The sequence below is a fragment of the Thalassophryne amazonica genome, chromosome 5 (assembly GCF_902500255.1).
Source record: "Thalassophryne amazonica chromosome 5, fThaAma1.1, whole genome shotgun sequence".
NCBI lineage: Eukaryota > Metazoa > Chordata > Actinopteri > Batrachoidiformes > Batrachoididae > Thalassophryne > Thalassophryne amazonica.
The window spans coordinates 47,816,110-47,836,731 of NC_047107.1; the positions used below are offsets into that span (position 1 = coordinate 47,816,110).

General features: G+C 40.2%; 1 protein-coding gene across 1 annotated transcript in view; it reads left to right on the forward strand.

Moving 5' to 3' along the window:
• LOC117510410 (single-stranded DNA-binding protein 2) overlaps window positions 1–20,622 on the forward strand; it is a 310,588-nt gene that overhangs the window by 182,372 nt on the left and 107,594 nt on the right. Inside the window, exons 3-4 of the mRNA XM_034170108.1 lie at window positions 18,647–18,708; window positions 18,954–19,038. Coding sequence (XP_034025999.1) covers window positions 18,647–18,708; window positions 18,954–19,038 — 147 coding nt within the window. The remainder of the gene's footprint in view (window positions 1–18,646; window positions 18,709–18,953; window positions 19,039–20,622) is intronic.

Genomic DNA, 20,622 nt, shown 5'->3' on the forward strand with positions numbered 1-20,622 from the left:
AGTTCCAATTAAGCAGGACTTGACTTTTAGAAACGACTTAGAAAGTTCTTAGTGGTTCATTATCAGAGTTCATACAGTTCTTGGAAAATAGTTTTTGGAAATAGTTCTCAGAAACAGTTCTTGAGAGAGTTCTTGGAAACAGTTCTTAGTCATGCACAGTCACAAACAGGAGCAGCGTGAGAACGGGATCTCACAGACATGCAGGAACTTAACTGAAGTGTGGCAGAGCTACGCGCTCTGTAGCTGAGAACCATAGAGTTCCAAAGTGACGTAGTGCAGAGAGTGGCCAGGTTACTTTGAGATGAGCTGTGGAAAGCTCAGAAGTCAGAGTGCATGGAAGTGTCAGCGTAGACAAGGTCATGGTTTTCTTGTGCAGAGACACGTGTAGAATCCAGCAGTGACTGAGCTCAAAGCCGTTTATGTAACCTACTCCCGATGAGCCTTAGATGAGCCTCAGGTGCGAGTAGCTGACGAGCCGCAGGTGTTCCTCGGCTCTGCAGCGCGCCACCTGGAGGGAAAACAAACTACACACAAGAGGTTAAAAAGGGAAGTGGAGAGAGGCAGCCAAAAGGTTGGCCACAACAGATTACAGTTACAAATAACCGGCTGATCTTGAGCTAAAAATGAATAGAATTAAAAAAATTTGTAATTCCCAATATCCTAAAATTATTTTTGGAAAACCAACAGTCAACCTTCCCCTCCCAGCCTGAAAAAAATATTGTTTAGTTAATGAAATATTTGAGAAAATACAACCAGTACATAAAGAAGTAGTAAAACAATTAAGTTCCCATTTATTTTTCTGTTGTAAGTGATTAATTAATTCCTAAATGGACTAGATTTACAAAGTGCTTTCTCATCTTACACAATTGCTCAATCACTTTACAGTGATGCCTTTGATTCACCCATTTGGTATCAGGGTGCTGCCATGCAAAGTGCTCAATTGTAGACCAGGCGCAAATGGTCATTGCCCAAGGGCCCTTAAGCCCCTCTCACTCAGACAGTGTTTTTGTGATGTTTAGACGCACGTGTAGCACTTGCCACCCAACTCATGACTATCTGCTACAAACACGCCACTACTTGCCACAAACACCTCACACAGTGGCATACGGTTGGCGGAACTCACCAGGATGAGTTTGATGAGTGTTTTAGTCATCTTCAAAACACTTGCCATTCTTCACTTTTGGTGCGGTCAACACACACATGAAAACACCAGGCTGTTCAGCAACTCCAAATCCATGACAAAATAATAAAAAAAAGAGTGAAAAAAAGTTAATACAGGGTGTCCCAAAAAAAAGGTGGCACAAAAATAAAGCCACAGTAAATCTATACACTTTTGGATACTGATATCTGTCATACGTCATCTTGGTCATATCTCAGGGAATTCTATCCCTGGTGTTCATTTTTAATTTCACATTTGTCTGTAAGAGTTATGGTATTCACAAGATGTGCTCAATATGTGCACGATCGATTTGGTCTCAAAGTAGATTTCCACCAGTTTCCTGTTTTGCTTGATGGATCAGTCTCAAACTACATTAGAAGAAATTCCTAACATATATCTTGATGTCTGAAAACAAACAAACAAACAAAAAACAATTCAGATTAGCCATTGTAGAATTAGAGTCAAATGATTTTGTGGCACCTTTTTTGAGACACCATGTACTAAAACACTGGCCAGGAATCAGCAAATCCATCTTTTCCAACCTAAAAATGAGGCTTTCATAAATCATGCATGCAAATCCGCTTTTTTTGGGGGGGGGGGGGGGTACACGTCTACGGGTCATAACCAGTGGTGGGAACAGTTCCGATAATCCGATAACAGATAATTATCAAAGATAATGTTTTCATTATCGGATTATCTTTTTAGATAACTTTAAAAACCATTATCGGACCAATTATCTTCCGATTAATTTTTGTCCGATAATTTTTAGACCGATAAACAAAGCTGAACAGTGACAAGCATTATTGAAATTTAAAATCAGTTCAGCACCTACCTGTTAAAAGTTTTGTAAGAGATGTACAGTTTTACCTTCTGCAAACAGAAGAGCTACTAAAAAAAACGTCTCTATCCTCTGCAGACAAAAGAGAACTGGTCACAAAAAAAAAGGCATTTCCTTTAACACCATACTGATATGCTGGCAATATCACCTAAGTCATCCAGAGGCATACATTTTTAACTTATGGTTCAAATTTTAACCATACTAATTTTGGACAAGTTATTTAAAATGACTGTCATGTCTGAAGTTTTATAAAGTGAAAATATCAGATATATGTTTTAGCTTTAAAGTAATGTGCTAATTTTTAAGGTTTTGTGAGCACATGCTGTGCCCAGCGGTGCATTATCGGTAGGATTATGTGATCTCAGTACGTTCACGACAGGACAAATGCATTTCAGACACTCCACGGACAACAGCATTAAACTCTAGTGCCTAAAACTCTCGTGAATATATTCTCTGGGTTTATAGACGTTGTTATTGTATTTGCATTTGTTAAATTCCACGCATTTTAAATGTAGCAGACACGGATTATCTGGAATTTTGTTTTGGCAAGTTCAAGGCCTCTACTGCCATCTACTGGCCAGTAGTGTTCATGGCAGTATTCGCCCTAAGTACTAAGCATCTGGGCACCGGTAGATGGCAGTGTTCTATTTATTTTGACCCCGGTTATATCAGATGATTGTCAAATCAACTTTTTGGCTTTGCAAATGGCTTTTTTTTTTTTTTTTTACAAATTAAGTTTAAAAACAAAACAAAACAACAGCAAAAAACCCCAAAACATTACAAGACAGCTCTGCAGTGTTTGCACATGCACAGTGCGAGCGGTTGGATGCTTGTAGATTTTCAGCAGCAGGATAACCTCACGACGGCCGACCAGAATAATATCAAACAGGTTTGATTTTCATTTGACCATACGATCGGCGATCAGGAGGTGGTCGTGAGATGTTAAACGCAGCTTGTTACTCCATGTACACTACACAATGCAGGACGCATGATTAACCTGAAACTCCATCCAAAACATTCTCGCACGAATGAAAAATCATCTGAAACGGCCAAAACTCGCACAGTGTAAAGCCAACATTCATGTAGAAAGTATTGAGTGCACGTTTTACAACGTCATCAAACGTGCGCACAGCACTAATAAATTGAGCTCACATTCTCTCCACATGCAAAACATTTTGCGATGACACTTCCAGGGCTCTGTAAAAATGCCTGTTTTTACAAATAAAAAATGGAATATTTTACAAAAGCACATTTATCTGTAAACACTAACACACGACACATGTCACATTAACATGTTGGTTTACATAATGAATGACTGAACCAATCAGTGTTTAGCAGAGGCACTTTTACCCAGAATCCTTTGCAATCTGTCTGTGTTTGTTACAAAACCTCAGAATTAGTGCATTATTCAACATTAAACGATATATGTTATATTTTACCTTTGTACAAATGACAGAATTGACATTAATGGAGTTATTCTGTCGGTATTAATGTTATTTATAAATCAAAACCATAAGTCAGCATGACTTTACTTTTCAAGACCTCCGCCTGACCGGAGCGTTGTGATTGGCAGAGAGCTGGGCTTTATGGCTGCTCTCAGTGTGCCTCTGTGCTGGAAGCTGTGTAGTAAATAAGAACTTCCAGCAGGGGCAGGAGGTTAAAAGACAAAAGTGTAGCCTCATTGTTTGGCTCTGTTGTCACTTTTAATTCTAGTAGAAGCCATTGTGGTGTTAAAACTCAAATTCAGTTTATTAGTAGTTGCAAATGTACCAGAGACAATATTGGAATTTATCGGTTATCTGTAACTTCCGATACATTTTTGGGTGGTTTATCGTTTTATCTTTATCAAAGATAACTTTTCAGTTATCTGATTATCTGTTATTGAAGTAAATTTTTTGGTTATCTGTGCCCACCACTGGTCATAACCACAAAATTAGGAGAGAAAAAAAAAAGGAGAAAAATGAGTGACGGACATCACCCTGCTGGGAGGAGCTTTTTTTGTTCAGCGACTACGCCGAGTGTGGCCGGCTGGGCAGAGCCAGACAGCCAAAGACCCTAACTAAATTCTGAGAGAAGCTCTTGCCTTTCTCTGAAATATTTAGTACAATACATGAGGACGTGCTGCACTGTCTCTGGCTGTGGACATTCCAAACATAGTCCATCCTGATGCTTTCCTTGGAGGAAGAGCATACTGTTCAAGAAAGTATGAACAATTCTCAGTCTAACAATAATGATTTAATCCTTTCTTTTCCACCTGTTTCTTCTACAATTATTTACTGAATCTGTTACTTAACTAGCTATTGAAAATAAATGCCTACCCTTAGTCTCCTGCTCCCAGCATTTTTGCCATTGTAAGTTAATTTCCCTCCAGACAATACCCTTGCCCTCTGCTTTGGAAGGATTGATACTGATGTCTGTGTTTTCATTTGTCACAGCTTTTTTGGTCAACCTATCCACCTTCTCATTTGTTGGGATACCTATATGCTCTGGAACACACATCAGTGTTATCTCAATCCTTTTCCTTGCTATATCCCTAATTGCCAAAAAATCGTTGTAAATGAGGTCTTGCCAACTCCTGGATGAACCAGTCCCAGTACTATTGATAGCTGACACAGAGTCAATTCACTGTGCACTGTTTTGCACTGTATTTTCTTAAATCTGTTTAAGTAATATCACTGTGTGTGCGTGTGTGTGTGTCTGTCTCGGGGGGGGCCTGCACCATGGTAGGTGAACCATACGAGGTCTATTAGAAAAGTATCCAACCTTATTATTTTTTCAAAAACCATATGGATTTGAATCACGTGTGATTACATCAGACATGCTTGAACCCTCGTGGGCATGCGAGAGTTTTTTCACGCCTGTCGGTTACGTCATTCGCCTGTGGGCAGGCTTTGAGTGAGGAGTCGTCCACCCGCTCGTCGATTTTTTTCATTGTTTAGGAATGGCTCAGAGACTGTTGCTTTGTTTGATAAAAATTTTTTCAAAACTGTAAGGCACAACTGAGTGGACACCATTCAATAAATTCAGTTGGTTTTCGGTAAAAATTTTAACGGCTGATGAGAGATTTTGGTCTGGTAGTGTCGCTTTAAGGACGGTCCACGGCGCCTGACGGCGATCTGCGCTTCGAGGCGGCAGCGTCTCGCCGTTTCAAGTTGAAAACTTCCACATTTCAGGCTCTGTTGACGCAGTAAGTCGTCAGAGAACAGAGAACTTTCAGAAGAAGTCGGCATGAGGAGTTTATTCGGACATTCCATTGTTAACGGTCATTTTGTAATGAAAGAACGTGCGGGTAGAGTCGCATGTCGGGCTGGACCCGACCGCGGGGGGTCGCGGCAGGAAAAACACCTCCGTTGGAAATCTTAACGGGCAAGTTGGAACATGCCCAAGCTGTTAAACAATTTCTCAGTTACTCACTTGTTGAAAGCCATTAAAAGCCGCCTGAATTCTACAAATGGTTTTCAACACGGAGGTGTTTTTCCTGTTGCGGCGCACACAGATTCGCCGAGTCGTCACGGAAACGACTCGGCGAATTTGCGCGTACGTCTTTCATTAAAAAAATGTCCTTAAACAGTGGAATGTCCGCATAAATTCCTCATGCCGGCCTCTTCTGAATCTTCTCTGTTCTCTCACGATGTCCTGGGTGAATTAAGCCTTAAATTAGGATGTTTTAAGCTCGAAACAGGCCGACGACATCGCCTGGAAGCGCTGCAGGACGTCCCGCTCCGTGGGAAGTCCTTACACCGACAGAAACACCCCGTTAAACTTTTCACAGAAAACCATCTTAATTTCTCGAATAGTGTCCACTCGGATATTCCTCACAGGTCCAGAAAAAATTTTGATAAAGCAACGCGCGCCGTCTCGAGCAGCGTGTGAAACAAAGGAATTCAGCCGAGAGGGCGGGACCACATCTCACTCAAGGCCTGCCCACAGGGAAATGACGTCACCGACACGCGTGAAAAAACTCACGCATGCGCACGAGGGTTCAACCATGATTGGTGTAATCGCATGTCATTCAAATCCATATAGTTAAAAAAAAAATAAAAGGGTCGGTTTATTATCTAAGAGACCTCGTATATATTCCTGCGTTTTTGCCCTTTCCCAATTACACCTATGATGTTAAACGCCAACTAACACATCATGCACATGCCTTCTGTGCGACAGGGGCTTTAGTGATTTTTCTCATCTCACAGAGATTTGTACCTGTCAGAGAAAAATCCATTAACATCTAAATCATCACCTGATGACATTACGGAACCACTTTGGGATTTTGGATGGCAACCACACAGGCAGACAACTGGGCCATCTATACCACAAGTCGCCAGCTATCTGCCACTGTCTCTTTCATCTTGGGTGTCCTCTTGGTCTTCTCCAACCGATGGCATCCTCAGCACAAAGGCGTCTTTGTACTGGTTCATGCCCAGACAAATGCACAACATAGCCAAAATATAGTAGCTGATGTTTCCTCACAATAAAAGTGGTGCTTGTTATCTTCTTCTCCCTGAGTAACCTCTCCTTTGACAAATCTTTCCAGTGGTACCCTAAAACACAGGCATAACAAAAATCATGCATTAGTGTCAAACACACAAACTATACTGATGGGTTAAATTATTGTCCAGTTAATAGTTTTGCACATACACTCACTGGTTTGTTAATTCCTTAGGTACATTTTGTACAGGAATGTTGGACAACTCCCCCCCCCCCCCCCCCCCCCCGCCTTTAGAAGTCCCTTAATTCTTAGTAGCATGAATTCATAGACGTGCTGGAAACTTTCTTTGGACCTTATAGGCGATCACATCAATGCTAGAATCCTGCCAGAAACAAGTTTTCATTCCAGTAGATGCAGCCTATTTGAAAATAACACTGGTTGTACATTTAAATACAAACATGTCCAATTTGAAATGTTCAACATGTTTAAGCTGCACAAATGGGAGAAGTCTGGAGTGGAACTTGGAAAAATTCCGTCAAGAAATCAATTAAAATGGTGCATGTGCACACTGTCAGAGTTATAATATAGATAATATGATAAATTACATTAGACGTGACAATTCCTGTACTGATGTGTATTATCGACTTGCCTTTCAGCTACCTTACCTCTCCGACTTGTATTGACAGCATCAGCAGAGACAGAGTGGCTTCCTGTGTTGTTGTTGGGATTCAACACAGCCTCACATGCGCTGCCCATTATATAATAATTAATTATTTAATTAATTATATATAACTAATAATATAACAATTGCATGTATATGTTTGACTCAAATAAGCATAAGAATTTTGTTATTCCATTTACATATTGCAAATTATTCTTGATAATCTGGTTAATATAGTAAAAAAGTAAAATGTGATCTGGGTCTTATGTTTTTCCTGCATGTTTTTAGACATGTTTGACTTGTGTAGATTTAACACTTAGTACACTGTGTTAGTAGCTTAACACTTAATACGTTTCATTAAAAAAAATCTACTTTTTACATGTTGATAGAAGAAGAACACCCCCCAAAATGTATATTACATGTCACTATGTTCCCTTATCGGTCCTTCAGAGCGACCGTTGTTTTTTAGGGTGTTTGCTGGGAAAATGATCATTTCTCTGTTGATTGCAGACCCTGCAGCGGGTCTGTAATCAATCGCTTCTGTAATGGCTCTGCAATGAACCAGTGAAGCAGTGCTTCGATCCGCTGCTTCGTTGGTTCATTGCTTTGCTGCGTTTCAGAAGTGGCAAATCCACTTCTTAACCCCTCCCAACGCCATTAAAATATGTCAGTCGTGAGTCACTTTTGTGCAGATTAAAGTCACTAACTTGCAGAGTGTTTTTGATGTTAATAAGGTAGCATGAAAATTCAGTAAGGTATATCTTATATATTATATTCCAATTCTAAGGTGGAACTATGCTAGTATATAAAGGTATATCTAAATATCTAAAAAGGAAGAGTAAAATAGGAGAGTAGAAAAGAGTAGAGTAGAGCCACTTAGGTGCCTGTTCTTGAGAACCAGGGATGGTAGGTTGAAAAGTTTTATTATCCCATGGGAACTCTCCCTACCCACCCAAGCAGCTCAGGAAAAAGGTATATATAATATAATAAATAATAAGACATAAGAAGGATAAGACATCACAGGAGAAGATTGTAGTATAGGTAATTTTGAATGTAGACTAGAGTAAAATTAAAATATAATTAGTAGGCTAAGCTATAAATCTGGTATTTTATTATAGAAACAGAAGCTATGAGTGTGTGAGTGTACTGGTATCTATCTAAGGTAATTCTGCTAGCATACTATAGGAAAATAAAAACATAATCATTATGCTATCAAATGGAAACCTAAGAACGTAGGTACTATATGTTGATATCTTTAAAGGAACACATAAACTGATAAATCATTAAAAATCTACACCATGTAAAATGAAATTGTAAATAGCGAAAATAAGCTAGTTATAGTAGAAGAGCTAAATTAGCCATTAATAAGCCAACCGTACCCAGCAAGCTAACACGATAAACAAAAACGGTAATTACTGTATAAAGTATAATAGCGTAGTTAAACCTACAGTAATGGTATTAACAAATACATATAAAATAAATGTGGACAGAAGTATGAATTAATGTGGGCTATCAAACACAAAACTACCAACTATTTTGTAAGCTTCAATGAACGTCGCTACAGCCTGCTAGATAAGCTAACTTTAGCCGTTAGGTATAACTAATTGTACCCCACTCCTCCAATATTTACTTAAATATAATAATATTAAAAAGGGGGGAACAAGAAAATGTAAAGCATGTAGAAATGTATATGGAGACTTACAATGAGGAAAATAAGTATTTGAACACCCTGCAGTTTTGCAAGTTCTCCCACTTAGAAATCATGGAGGGGTCTGAAATTTTCATCTTAGGTGCATGTCCACTGTGAGAGACATAATCTAAAAAACAAAATCCGGAAATCACAATGTATGATTTTTTTAATAATTTATTTGTATGTGACTGCTGCAAATAAGTATTTGAACACCTGTGAAAATCAATGTTAATATTTGGTACAGTAGCCTTTGTTTGCAATTACAGAGGTCAAACGTTTCCTGTAGTTTTTCACCAGGTTTGCACACACTACAGCAGGGATTTTGGTCCACTCCTCCATACAGATCTTCTCTAGATCTTTCAGTTTTGGAGTTTCAGCTCCCTCCAAAGATTTTTTATTGAGTTCAGGTCTGGAGACTGGCCAGGCCACTCCAGGACCTTGAAATGCTTCTTACGGAGCCCCTCCGTAGTTGCCCTGGCTGTGTGTTTGGGGTCATTGTCATGCTGGAAGACCCAGCCATGACCCATCTTCAGTGCTCTTACTAAGGGAAGGAGATTGTTGCCAAAATCTCACAATACATGACCCCATCCATCCTCCCTTCAATACGGTGCAGTCGTCCTGTCCCCTTTGCAGAAGAGCACCCCCAGAGTATGATGTTTCCACCCCCATGCTTCATGGTTGGGATGGTTTTCTTGGGGTTGTTCTCATCCTCTAAACATGGTAAGTGGAGTTGATTCCAAAAAGCTCTATTCTGGTCTCATCTGACCACATGACCGTCTCCCATGCCTCCTCTGGATCATCCAGATGGTCACTGGTGAACTTCAAACGGGCCTGGACATGTGCTGGCTTGAGCAGGGGGACCTTGCTGCCCTGCAGGATTTTAAACCATTACAGCATCATGTGTTACTAATGTAATCTTTGTGACTGTGGTCCCAGCTGTCTTCAGGTCATGGACCAGGTCCTCCTGTGTAGTTCTGAGCTTTCTCAGAATCATCCTTACCCCACAAAGTGAGATCTTGCATGAAATCCCAGACCGAGGGAGATTGACAGTCATCTTGTGTTTCTTCCACTTTCTAATAAATAATCATAACAGTTGTCTTCTACCAAGCTGCTTGCTTGTTGTCCTGTAGTCCATCCCAGCCTTGTGCAGGTCTACAGTTTTGTCCCTGGTGTCCTTAGACAGCTCTTTAGTCTTGGCTATGGTGGAGAGGTTGGAGTGTGATTGATTGAGTGTGTGAACAGGTGTCTTTTATACAGGTAACAAGTTCAAACAGGTGCAGTTAATACAGGTAAAGAGTGCAGAATAAGAGGGCTTCTTAAAGAAAAATTAACAGGTCTGTGTGAGCCAGAATTCTTACTTGTTGGTAGGTGTTCAAATACTTATTTGCAACAGTAACATACAAATAAAGTATTAAAAAAATCATACATTGTGATTTCCAGATTTTTTTTTTTTTTTACATTATGTCTCTCAAAGTGGACATGCACCTAAGATGAAAATTTTAGACCCCTCCATGATTTCTAAGTGGGAGAACTTGCAAAACCGCAGGGTGTTCAAATACTTATTTTCCTCACTGTATGTCAGTGTAGGCACTGGGCAGGCCTAACTCTTATCAAGTCAAACTTAGGGAATACATGGAGTTCATCCAGTTGTCCACTTTATTGCATATGATAAAGGTTGCTGAGAAAATAGTTGACTTCTGAACCAGGCTGGTACTGCCAGTTCTTAAGAATTGTGGATTTTTTGGCTGGTTCATTCAGTGAGCAGCAACTTGATGGTTGGCTCTCTTTAATGCTACACGCTTTTAAGCCTGAGGAGTGAGGAGGATCACATTTAATTACTGGGTACAAATTATTCAATTAAAAATATATTAAATGTACATCTATCTATGTTCTGTGCTCTGCACAGTGACCACAAGCATCCATGTACATGTAAAGGAAGAACCCTTTAAACAAGTAAACAGGGCCTTTCAAGTACTCCGTCAACAATGTGAGAAATTTGCCCAAAAATATTACAAAATATTCTCCGAATGTACCTTGGCGATCAAATTTATGTCTCTGAATCGACAATAACACGTAGAATGAAATCCAAAGTCAGGGAGTTCAGCGACAACATCATGAAAGGGCTTCCCTCCATTTCACCAGGATTCACAGCAATCGACAACCTTAATCCACCTCACTGTTGTCATTGGGGCAGATTTATCATTATTTATGGATTCAAGGTGGAAAAAGCAGTTCATTTCTGCTTCTCTAGCCAGTGAGCCGGTGTCACAGACTGAACGGTCCCCCCTAAAAATTGGTCTGCCCTGCCTTCACTACTCATGCGTCATTTCGGACCACAGTAGCACGTCTGAGTCTGACTCTCTGCACCAAAAACGATCAGAGGGAATAGTGTGATTATTAACCATCAGATGACAAGGTAAAGCCTCTTAAATCATTCTAAAGTCAGTTTTAAGCAGAAATGAGGCAGTTTTAAACAGAAACGATGCGATACTTGCCTCATTTTGCTACTGATGCACTGAAATGACGTAGGCACAGCTGCATGTCAGACGTCTGCTGCTGCGCTCTGATTGGGCTGCTGTCTTTTATTATGAAATAATGCTGAATTTATGTACAAAAGCTTCACATATCTGTCAGTGAGATAAATCATGACTGGAATGCAGTTTTAAGCAGAAATGAGGTCCTTCAAATCCCACACCACAAGGCTAAAAAACAACTTATTTCCTAGAGCTGTTACAGAACTGAACAGACATCCCCAAGCTCTAGTCAGAACAATTGCATTGTTCGAATTAGAACAAGGGGGGGGGACATGTGCAATATTTGTTTGAACTATTTTTAAATTTAGGTATATTTATTATATGTATATATATATATTTTTTTTTTAGCTCCTTAAGGGTTTTTATTAAAGTTGGTATTTTTTTTAATTGATGTTTTAGAGGGGATACGTGCAGTATGGGACATGTGCAGTATGGGATAAGTGCAATATGGGACAATGACAATGTGGGATCAGTGCAGTACAAGTTATGTTTGTCTCTGAGCTTGCCCCCCCAAATCTCCTGATGTTTTAATATTTATTGAAGTATGTGTGTGGGTAAGTTATGTTTGAGGGTGGTCATTGTTTTTGAGGATGCACAAGCAAATTCCGTGTGCTGATTGCTGTGTAATGACAATAAAGGTGATTCTTATTCTGAGGTGATAATCGGTGGATCGCAGCTGACGCTTAGAAATGACACATGCCCAGTGAAGGCAGGGTGGACAGATTTTTAAAGGGGAGCATTCAGTCGGCAGCACCAGCACTGACCATGTTGTTTAAACGCTGCTAAGATGTGAAAGCTGAGCAGTGATTGGTTCGGACAGATCACGTGGGGTTCCACTTCTCAGTGAAAGAAATTTTTTCTCACATTTATATCTCACTGCTGTGTAGACTTTTTGAATTGAACTCTGTGAAATGTACTTTTGTATATTTTTAACAAAATTATTGCATAAAGATTATTTCAACGGGTTTTACTGGAATGGAATGTAAAGAAGGATTTTTCATCCGATCGCCTGTTGTGGCCCATATTGAAATGATGGCATCACACAGTTGCCACACCGTTAAGCCACTCAGATGGATCCACACTTTCATGTTGTTTACATCTGAATGTTGCTGTAGAAATCAAGACTTAGCAGATCAGGCAAAGTTTTTCTTATTTAGAAATCCTAGAAGACTGCCAGCTTGTCAAACACTCAGACCAGCCCATCTGACAGCCATACCACAATCACTCACCTCAGTTAACTTTCTTGTTGTGATACTTTGAATGTCATCAGATCATGATGACCATGTCTACATGCCAAAATGCATTGAGTTTCTGTGTGGTTATTGGGTAGTAGATATTTGCTTTAATGCTAACAGTTAAACATGTGTTCCTGATTAAATGGACTGTAGAAGGCTATCTGGCATAAAATATGAAGGGTATCTGATATAAAACTTGTGCCAAACCCAAATACGACCCAATACAACCTGTGGCAGCAGAACTCAAACAAATAAATGAGGTGTCATCCACTTTCACGTAATTTTTCACACTTTTAATAGTGTTGCTGACATTAAGGGAACTATTTCCATCTTGCGCAAAGCAACGTGCAGCGCAAGCATCATTGGTTATTTCTGACTGACTCAGTTGTCATTTTCACACACAGGGCCCACATATTTTAAGTATGTACTTGCACTCGTGTGTGCATTAGGGTTTCACATACTGGAGCTGTATCATACTCGCGTCAGGCACATTGTGTGAGCATGCATAGTATATGTTACATGGTTCATGGTACATGATGCTTGACTCATGATTCATGAACTATGTCTCTGAACTTCAGACACACGGTGTGAGCGTATGGTTCATGGTACATGTATCGTCTTAGCATCTTTGATAGATGATATGAGTCTGTATACAATCGACTCAGAGAAATCCATGACCTCCTCATGGAAAAAAACTGATCCATGACCTCCTCATGGAAAAAAACTGTTATAATTAACACTGCCATCAAGACCGACACCCCACCTACCTTTTCCCCAATTCCTCAGCCTAATCCAAAATCAGTCTGTTCAGGTCATATTTCAGCGAGCAGCAGCGCTTACCTGGAAATGCCAAACGTGAAGTCGAAAAATACATATCCTTCCCAAAACAAACTCAGAAAGTATATGTTCTCCCCAACACAGAACCCAGATGCAGATGTACAGTAAAACTCATCTAAACCGTCGCCGTATAAACCAGATATTTGCGCTCACCGGACAAAAGCAAAAGTCCCAATGCTTTTGTATGATTTGCTATTTAATAAACACCGTATATCCTGGATTTTGTATAATGGATTTTCGCTCACATCGGACAAAACTTCCCATCCGATTACAATGCATTTCCATTAAAAACTCCTCGCATATAACGGACAGAGCAGTCTGGACATGCGCAGCAGCAACAGAATTATGAAATGAAGTTCAGCACTGACACTTGCCGATTCAAGGAAAATGGGTGCCGTATTTCCATGATTATAAGCTCGGCCATTTATTTTTTCAAACCGTGCTCAGACACGGCACCTAAACGAGACCTTTATTCAAGTCCGGTGATTATTAACAAAATGCTGCTTGCTGCCTTCAGTGTAATATGGTGTTAATTTTCACACATATCCCTGGGTGTGAGGAACCAAACCGTTGGTTTGGAGGTTGATGATTGAACTCGTTGAGGGACAAATTAATCCAGAAAAAGCCACTGTTCCTGCGGCAGATTGCATAAAAACATGGCCGAGAACTTTAAAAGTGTAACATGCACATTGACGTCATTGCATGGCCATGGGTTACGCAGTTGGAAAAGCATAATTCAAGCTTTAGGATTTTAAGGTACCACTCCACACCTGACTTAGAAAAAAGAGTGACTTTACCAAATGTAATTTTTTAATGCACATAATGTCTGGCGCTTATTTAAGGCAGGTGTTTATTTTTTTCAGGCGAAGTTTTGACCCGGTCATTAAATGAAGCAAGTTCTGATTCAAGGTCAGGCATTTAATCAAGGAAATACGTAAGCCTAATTGGTGCTGGGGATTCCCCGTAAATCATTCAGCACCTCCTGGCTGTAACTAATCCGTTACATACATATAACCGATTTTGTCTGTTTTATACGTACAATGGATTTTGTCCATTTTATATGTATAACGGAATTTGTCAGTTTTATATGTATGAGGTCTGTTAGAAAAGTATCGGACCCTTTTATTTTTTGCAATAACCTTATGGATTTGAATCACGTGTGATTGCATCAGCCAAGCTTGAACCTTCGTGAGCATGCGTGAGTTTTTTCACGCCTGTTGGTTGCGTCATTCGCCTGTGAGCACGCTTTGTGGGAGGAGTGGTCCAGCCCCCTCGGTGGATTTTCATTGTCAGGAAAATGGCTGAGCGACTGCCGCTTTGCTGCATCAAAATTTTTTCAGAAACTGTGAGAAACAGCCAGGTGGAAGCCATTCGGAAACTTCAGATGGCTTTCGGTGAAGATCTTATGGACATCACACAGATTAAGGAGCATTACAACCGGATTTAAGACGGCCCACAGCGGCTGAGGGCGCACCGTGCTTCGAGCGGCCATCAACAGGCTGAAACGATCAGATCATTTCCAAAGTGAAGGCTGTGTTGATCCGGGACGTCGTCTGACTACCAGAGAAATGGCAAGAGAGGTGGACATAGCACTTTTTCGGCATATTCCACTGTTACAGGAGATTTTGTAATGAAAGACGTGCAGCGGAATTCGCGCGTCAGGATGGAGCCGCTAATGGCACAGAACAAAAAGCACCTCCGTGTTGGAAGTCTCACGGGACATGCCCAGCTCTTCCACCATTCGGAAGATTCAGATGGCTTTGGGTGGCTTTTCAGTTTAATGAGTATCCGAGAAATTGTCAAAGAGCTGAGCATGTCACAACATGTCCTGTGAGACCAACACAGAGGTGCTTTCGTTCCATGCCATTAGCGGCTCCATGGCAAACTCCTCCGCTCCTGTTTTCATGACAAAATCTCCTTTAACAGTGGAATGTGCCGGGAAAGTGCTATGTCCACCTTTTCTGCCATTTCTCTGGTAGTCAGACGAATTCCCATATCAACACAGCATTCAGTTTGGAAATGATCTGGTCGTTTCAGCCTGTCGATCGCCGCTCGGAGCGCGGCGCGCCTTCCGCCATTGTGCGTCGTCTTTAAACCGGCTGTACCACTCCTTAATCTGTGTGATGCCCATAAAATCGTCCCTGAAAGCCATCTGAATTTTCCGAATGGTGTCCACCTGGCTGTCTCTCACAGTTTCTGGAAAAATTTGATGCAGCGCTGCTCCAGCCGTTCAGACATTTTCCTCACAATGAAAATCCGACGAGGGTGGAGGACCAGTGCTCACTCAAAGCCTGCTCACAGGTGAATGTCGCAACCGACAGGCGTGAAAAAACTCACGCATGCGCACGAAGGTTCAAGCTTGGCTGATGCAATCACACGTGATTCATATCCATAAGGTTATTGCAAAAAATAAAAAGGTCGGATAGTTTTCTAACAGACCTTGTATACAGATTTTGATTATAATGTACACAATTTGCTGGTCCACCTGAATCCATTATATGCGAGTTTTACTGTATTTCAATTTTGGAAAGAAAACTGAATTTTTCCAAGCCTGGCTAAAGTAGCTCCCCCATCGTGTTTAGCAGTCCAAGAGAAGAGTTTCTTCACTACAAGAGTCAAGACAAAAGTCAGACTACCAGAGCAAGAATTTTAGCTGAGCAAGCTTCTGCGATTTGAAGCGAAATGTCCTTGCATCAAGCAACCCAGTCCAGTCGAAGATTCAAGCTTCTCTACTATGGAAACCACCCGGACAACTGAGAGCCTTCACAGAAACATTCCAAGAGCTCTGGTGTTCTGTTCTCTCTTCTGACTTCTTTTCTTTTTTGGAGTGAGTGATGAGTGATTTCATTGGAATGTGATCAAAATTAACCTGAGCGTGGAACGATAATGAGCAGAGTGGTCTACAGTGGCTGTGACGGGCAAAGCAAGGAGAGCTCACAACTCTGTGAGTGATGAGTAGAAATTCTCATTGTCCTGTTCCACATACATGCTCTGGGTCAGACACAGTGTCATTTGTATGTTTTGAAATACTGGGAATATATAAAGACATGCTCATAATCATGACACGCACGTCTTCTTTCATACCGGTCACATTTTTACTTTTCAGCACCCCTCAGCAAAAATATGGTCCTGTGTGCATGATTACATGGACTGATAACACAACATGACATAATACCTCAGTATTATGTCATGTTATGTTATCAAAAATATTCTCAAAAATTTAATTAATTACAGGTTTAACTGCAAATTTTCCATATTTAACTCAAGCATGAAGGATGTACAAGAAATACAGATAACAAACGATGTTGATCTGTTTAAAGAGAGAGGAGACAGACCAAACAACAGCATAACAGTCTGCAAGTAGGATTGTCGCCCAGAGCTGTACTTCATACTGAAGAGTGTTGACCGTCTCTCTCTCTCTCTCTCTCTCTCTCTCTCTCTCTCTCTCTCTGTGTGCGTGCGTGCGTGCGTGTGTGTGTGTGTGTGTGTGTGTGTGTGTGTGTGCCTGCAAATCAGGCCTACTGAGCTCAGTGTGTGATATCAGTATTCATGTTAGCCACTGACCTTGACTGAGGTGTTATTGTGACTGCTAGGAAGGAAAGAAATAAGGAAAAACCTAATAAAGAAGTAAGTAGCTATTAAAAGAAATGCAATAAAGCAACAACAGACATGTCAGAGATTTGAAAAGATAGGGTGATGAGATAAAATCTCCCTTCAGTGCTTTTAAAATGTCTTTAGGGTATATGACACTAGTAGTATTTCTGTCCACTAGATACAGCTAAATCATTTGATCTGGATCATTTGATGCAGATTGGTCATGATTGGTTCTGGGATGATCCATCCATTCCCCCTCCTTTACACATAGTATTGTCAGAGATACTAAAAACTAAAATGTTGAAAATGGCTCAATTTCTGCTCTGGCCCATGTTCACCTAAACTTGGAAGAGGACTGAATGTAGTGTGCAGGACATTGTTGCCATGAGTGTATCAAGGTCTCTGGGCGTTTCTGTGAACACTTTTTTTTTTTTTTACTTAATGAACGTATTAATATGTTCGACACGTGATACTTACACCACAGGTATTTCTGGTGGGGGTTGATGAGCCAATTAGATTTTAGGGATGTTTAGTGCATAACTTTCTAAACAGGTATCAAAAGACACTGTAATTTAGGATCAGTACAGCTCAGCCATGGGGTGTACAGCCAGTGCGTATAGAGTGCCTGTCCCACGTCCAGGTAAATGAGGAGGATAAGGATCAACAAGGGCATACGCCATAAATTTTGTCAAATCTCAGCCACATTAGGTGCACAAGCCAGTGCATCGGGAGTCCCAAGCCCAAAATAAATGAGTAGGGTTGCATCAGGAAGGGCATCCAGTGTAGATTTTGCAGAGCTACAGTAACTATAGTTGATCAGCCATGGCTTGAAGTTAAGGGAAAGATTAGTGGAAGCTAAGTTTAGAATAGAGGTTTCTTTTTTTCATTAAACAAGGAGCTTGAAGCACAGTTTTAATTTATCAGTACAGAACCAACATATACATGCAACACACCTAATATCTGGTGGTATGCCCCTTAACATGTTTAATCTTGACCAAATGTTTGTGGTAGCCATCGACAAGCTTCTGGTAACATTCTGGTTGGATATGTATCTGCTTTTCTTGCCAGAATTAGTAGAGATCAATTAAATTCATTGGTTTCCTGGCACAGCCAAAGTTTTAAGAATACTCCAGATAGTTACCAGCTGTGAAGTCTTGGTGGGACACTGGAAAATACATGTTGTTCTTGTAAACATATCCATGCAGATATGATTATTGCATATTGAATGTGTTATCGGACACTATTAGTATAGACAATTCTTCAAAGTGTTATATTATACAGGACCAGTTGATCACAGAGGATGACCAAGTGCTTCATTTATGCATGGAGGCAGACAAACACAATGTTGCCACTTCTGTCTGGTTATTCTGTGGGTAATCAGGAAGTACGAAAAGTGGCTAAATGAATACATGAAACAGACCCAGATAATGTAGGAGAGCAGCAGACTGAACACGCATACACCCAAATGTACTTGTGAATACACAGGCTTTCAGGCACACATAGACATCACTTATCCACTTATGAATCCATGGCATGAGGATCATAATGTAATAACATAATGGCATGTGTGGAAGAATTCCCTCTCCAGCCTTGTAAAGAAGGTAATTCAAATGTCCAGCTTGTTTTTGTAGTTAATAAGTTTCTGAGGCGTGTGATCTCTCTCTCTGCTCAGATCCGATGGGAGAAGAACATCACATTAGGAGAACCTCCGGGGTTCCTCCACTCGTGGTGGTGGTGAGTGCTTTCCTCTATTATATCTCATTACCTCCCTGGTTAATTTTAATTCTGTCTTTGACATAATTGAAGATTCTGATTATTTTGTAATTCCCATCTTCATGTAATTTATCTTCATCTCAATAATTATCTCCAAAAACTGTTCTTTAGTGTTGGATTACCATGAATACATTGTTTTTATGTGGCAGGATTAAATGTTTTGGATTTTTTGTCACTTTTTCCTCCCTCTGTTTGGTTTGATGTAGCGTTTTCTGGGACCTGTACTGTGCAGCTCCAGAGAGAAGAGACACATGTGAACACTCCAGTGAGGCCAAGGCCTTCCATGACTATGTGAGTCAGCGCTGATATACTTTTCCTTAGTCTTTCTCACACTGTCTTACAGTAGCCAGTTTATGCGCTTTTATTATGGAAACATTTAATACAATTCAGTTTGTTGCACTATGATGCAATCCAGTACAATTCTTTGTTTAATAAAGAAATTAATTTTTCATGGTGAAATAGAATAAGCCAAAATTGGCATTGTTTACCTTCAAATATATGTTTTGTGAAAAAATTGGTACTTTCTTCAGGTTTTTCTACTGTCGTGTGGCACATTGGAGCTGCATCTGCTTGCCCAGGACTTTCTTGCTTTGAAGCAACAGTGCTAACCACCACCATGTTAACGTAAACAAGATTTATGTTGGCAGTGGATTTATAACATTAAAATTGAACCATGGACCAGGTCACATTACATTTATATTGATGCAGGGGTCTGTGTACCAATATTATCGTGTCTTTTACTTTAGCAGCACTAAGGTGAAGCTTTACTGTTTTCATTTGATAAATGCCTTTTAAATAATTCACTGTTATCATAACAAATTTTCTTCCCATCAATTAATCAATCAATAGTGACAGCATTTAAAACAACATACATAAACTTCACAGTTTAGTGTCAGTGTCTGTTGTTTGACTATAGTCCAAGTCTGGGTGTCCATGACAACTGCCACAGAAAACGTCAGGCCTCTAACTCCATTATTTGCTGAGATATTCTACCTTGAACATGGCTCCAGAAATGATGGCCATAATTTTTGCCTAAAAAACGGCAGACCCCATGCACACTAAATTGGCCATATCTCAGAAACTGCTTGGCCTACAGGGCTCAAACTTCAGATTTGTTGTTCTGAATAGTCTGGGAATATTTGATTAAAATGTGAAGAAAATCTGAGACAAAGTGTGTGAGGCCCTCGTTGAATTGACATGGAATGACCCTGTGGTGACTTCGTAGGATAGCAGTGTGTTGCATATACCCAGTTAAGGTACTGTGGCTGCTACCTTTGGCCCCATTTGTAAAAAAAAAAAACACTTGTGTGACCAATGTTTCTGTTCTGTGTGTCTGCTCATGCTCCAGAGTCTATTTTTAATCTTAATGCTAGCAGCATAAAACTGCAAATCAAAAGCGTTTACATTGTCAATTAATTTGTCAATAAATTTTGACAAAACTGCTGTCAGCCTTGCACTCAAGCGTGTTTGTCCTGCAGATACTGCATTATTCAACTTTTCTTTGCTAACAGTTGTCTCGTGGGCGCTCTGTATAGCCATATAGAATAATGTTGTTGTTTTTTTTTTTTCAAAGATTCTGGACCAGTGGCAAATAGAAAAATGTGTTTCCAGAGGCTTTAATAATAATGAAGCTGTTGTGACATTAAAAATATAAAAGGGAGACAGTATTGCAAGAACAAAGCACAAAATGCTTCATCTTAGAAAGCTGTGGTGGGTTACTGCTCCTCCTGTAACTGCTTGTACACTTTGACTTGTGATGTGTAGATCTATTTACTTGTCTGAAAACCTCTCACTTCTCCACCATCTGTACAGCAATACACCAGATTCCACCGCACACTGTTCTTAAAGGGGATGGGGATAGTAGATGACACTGAT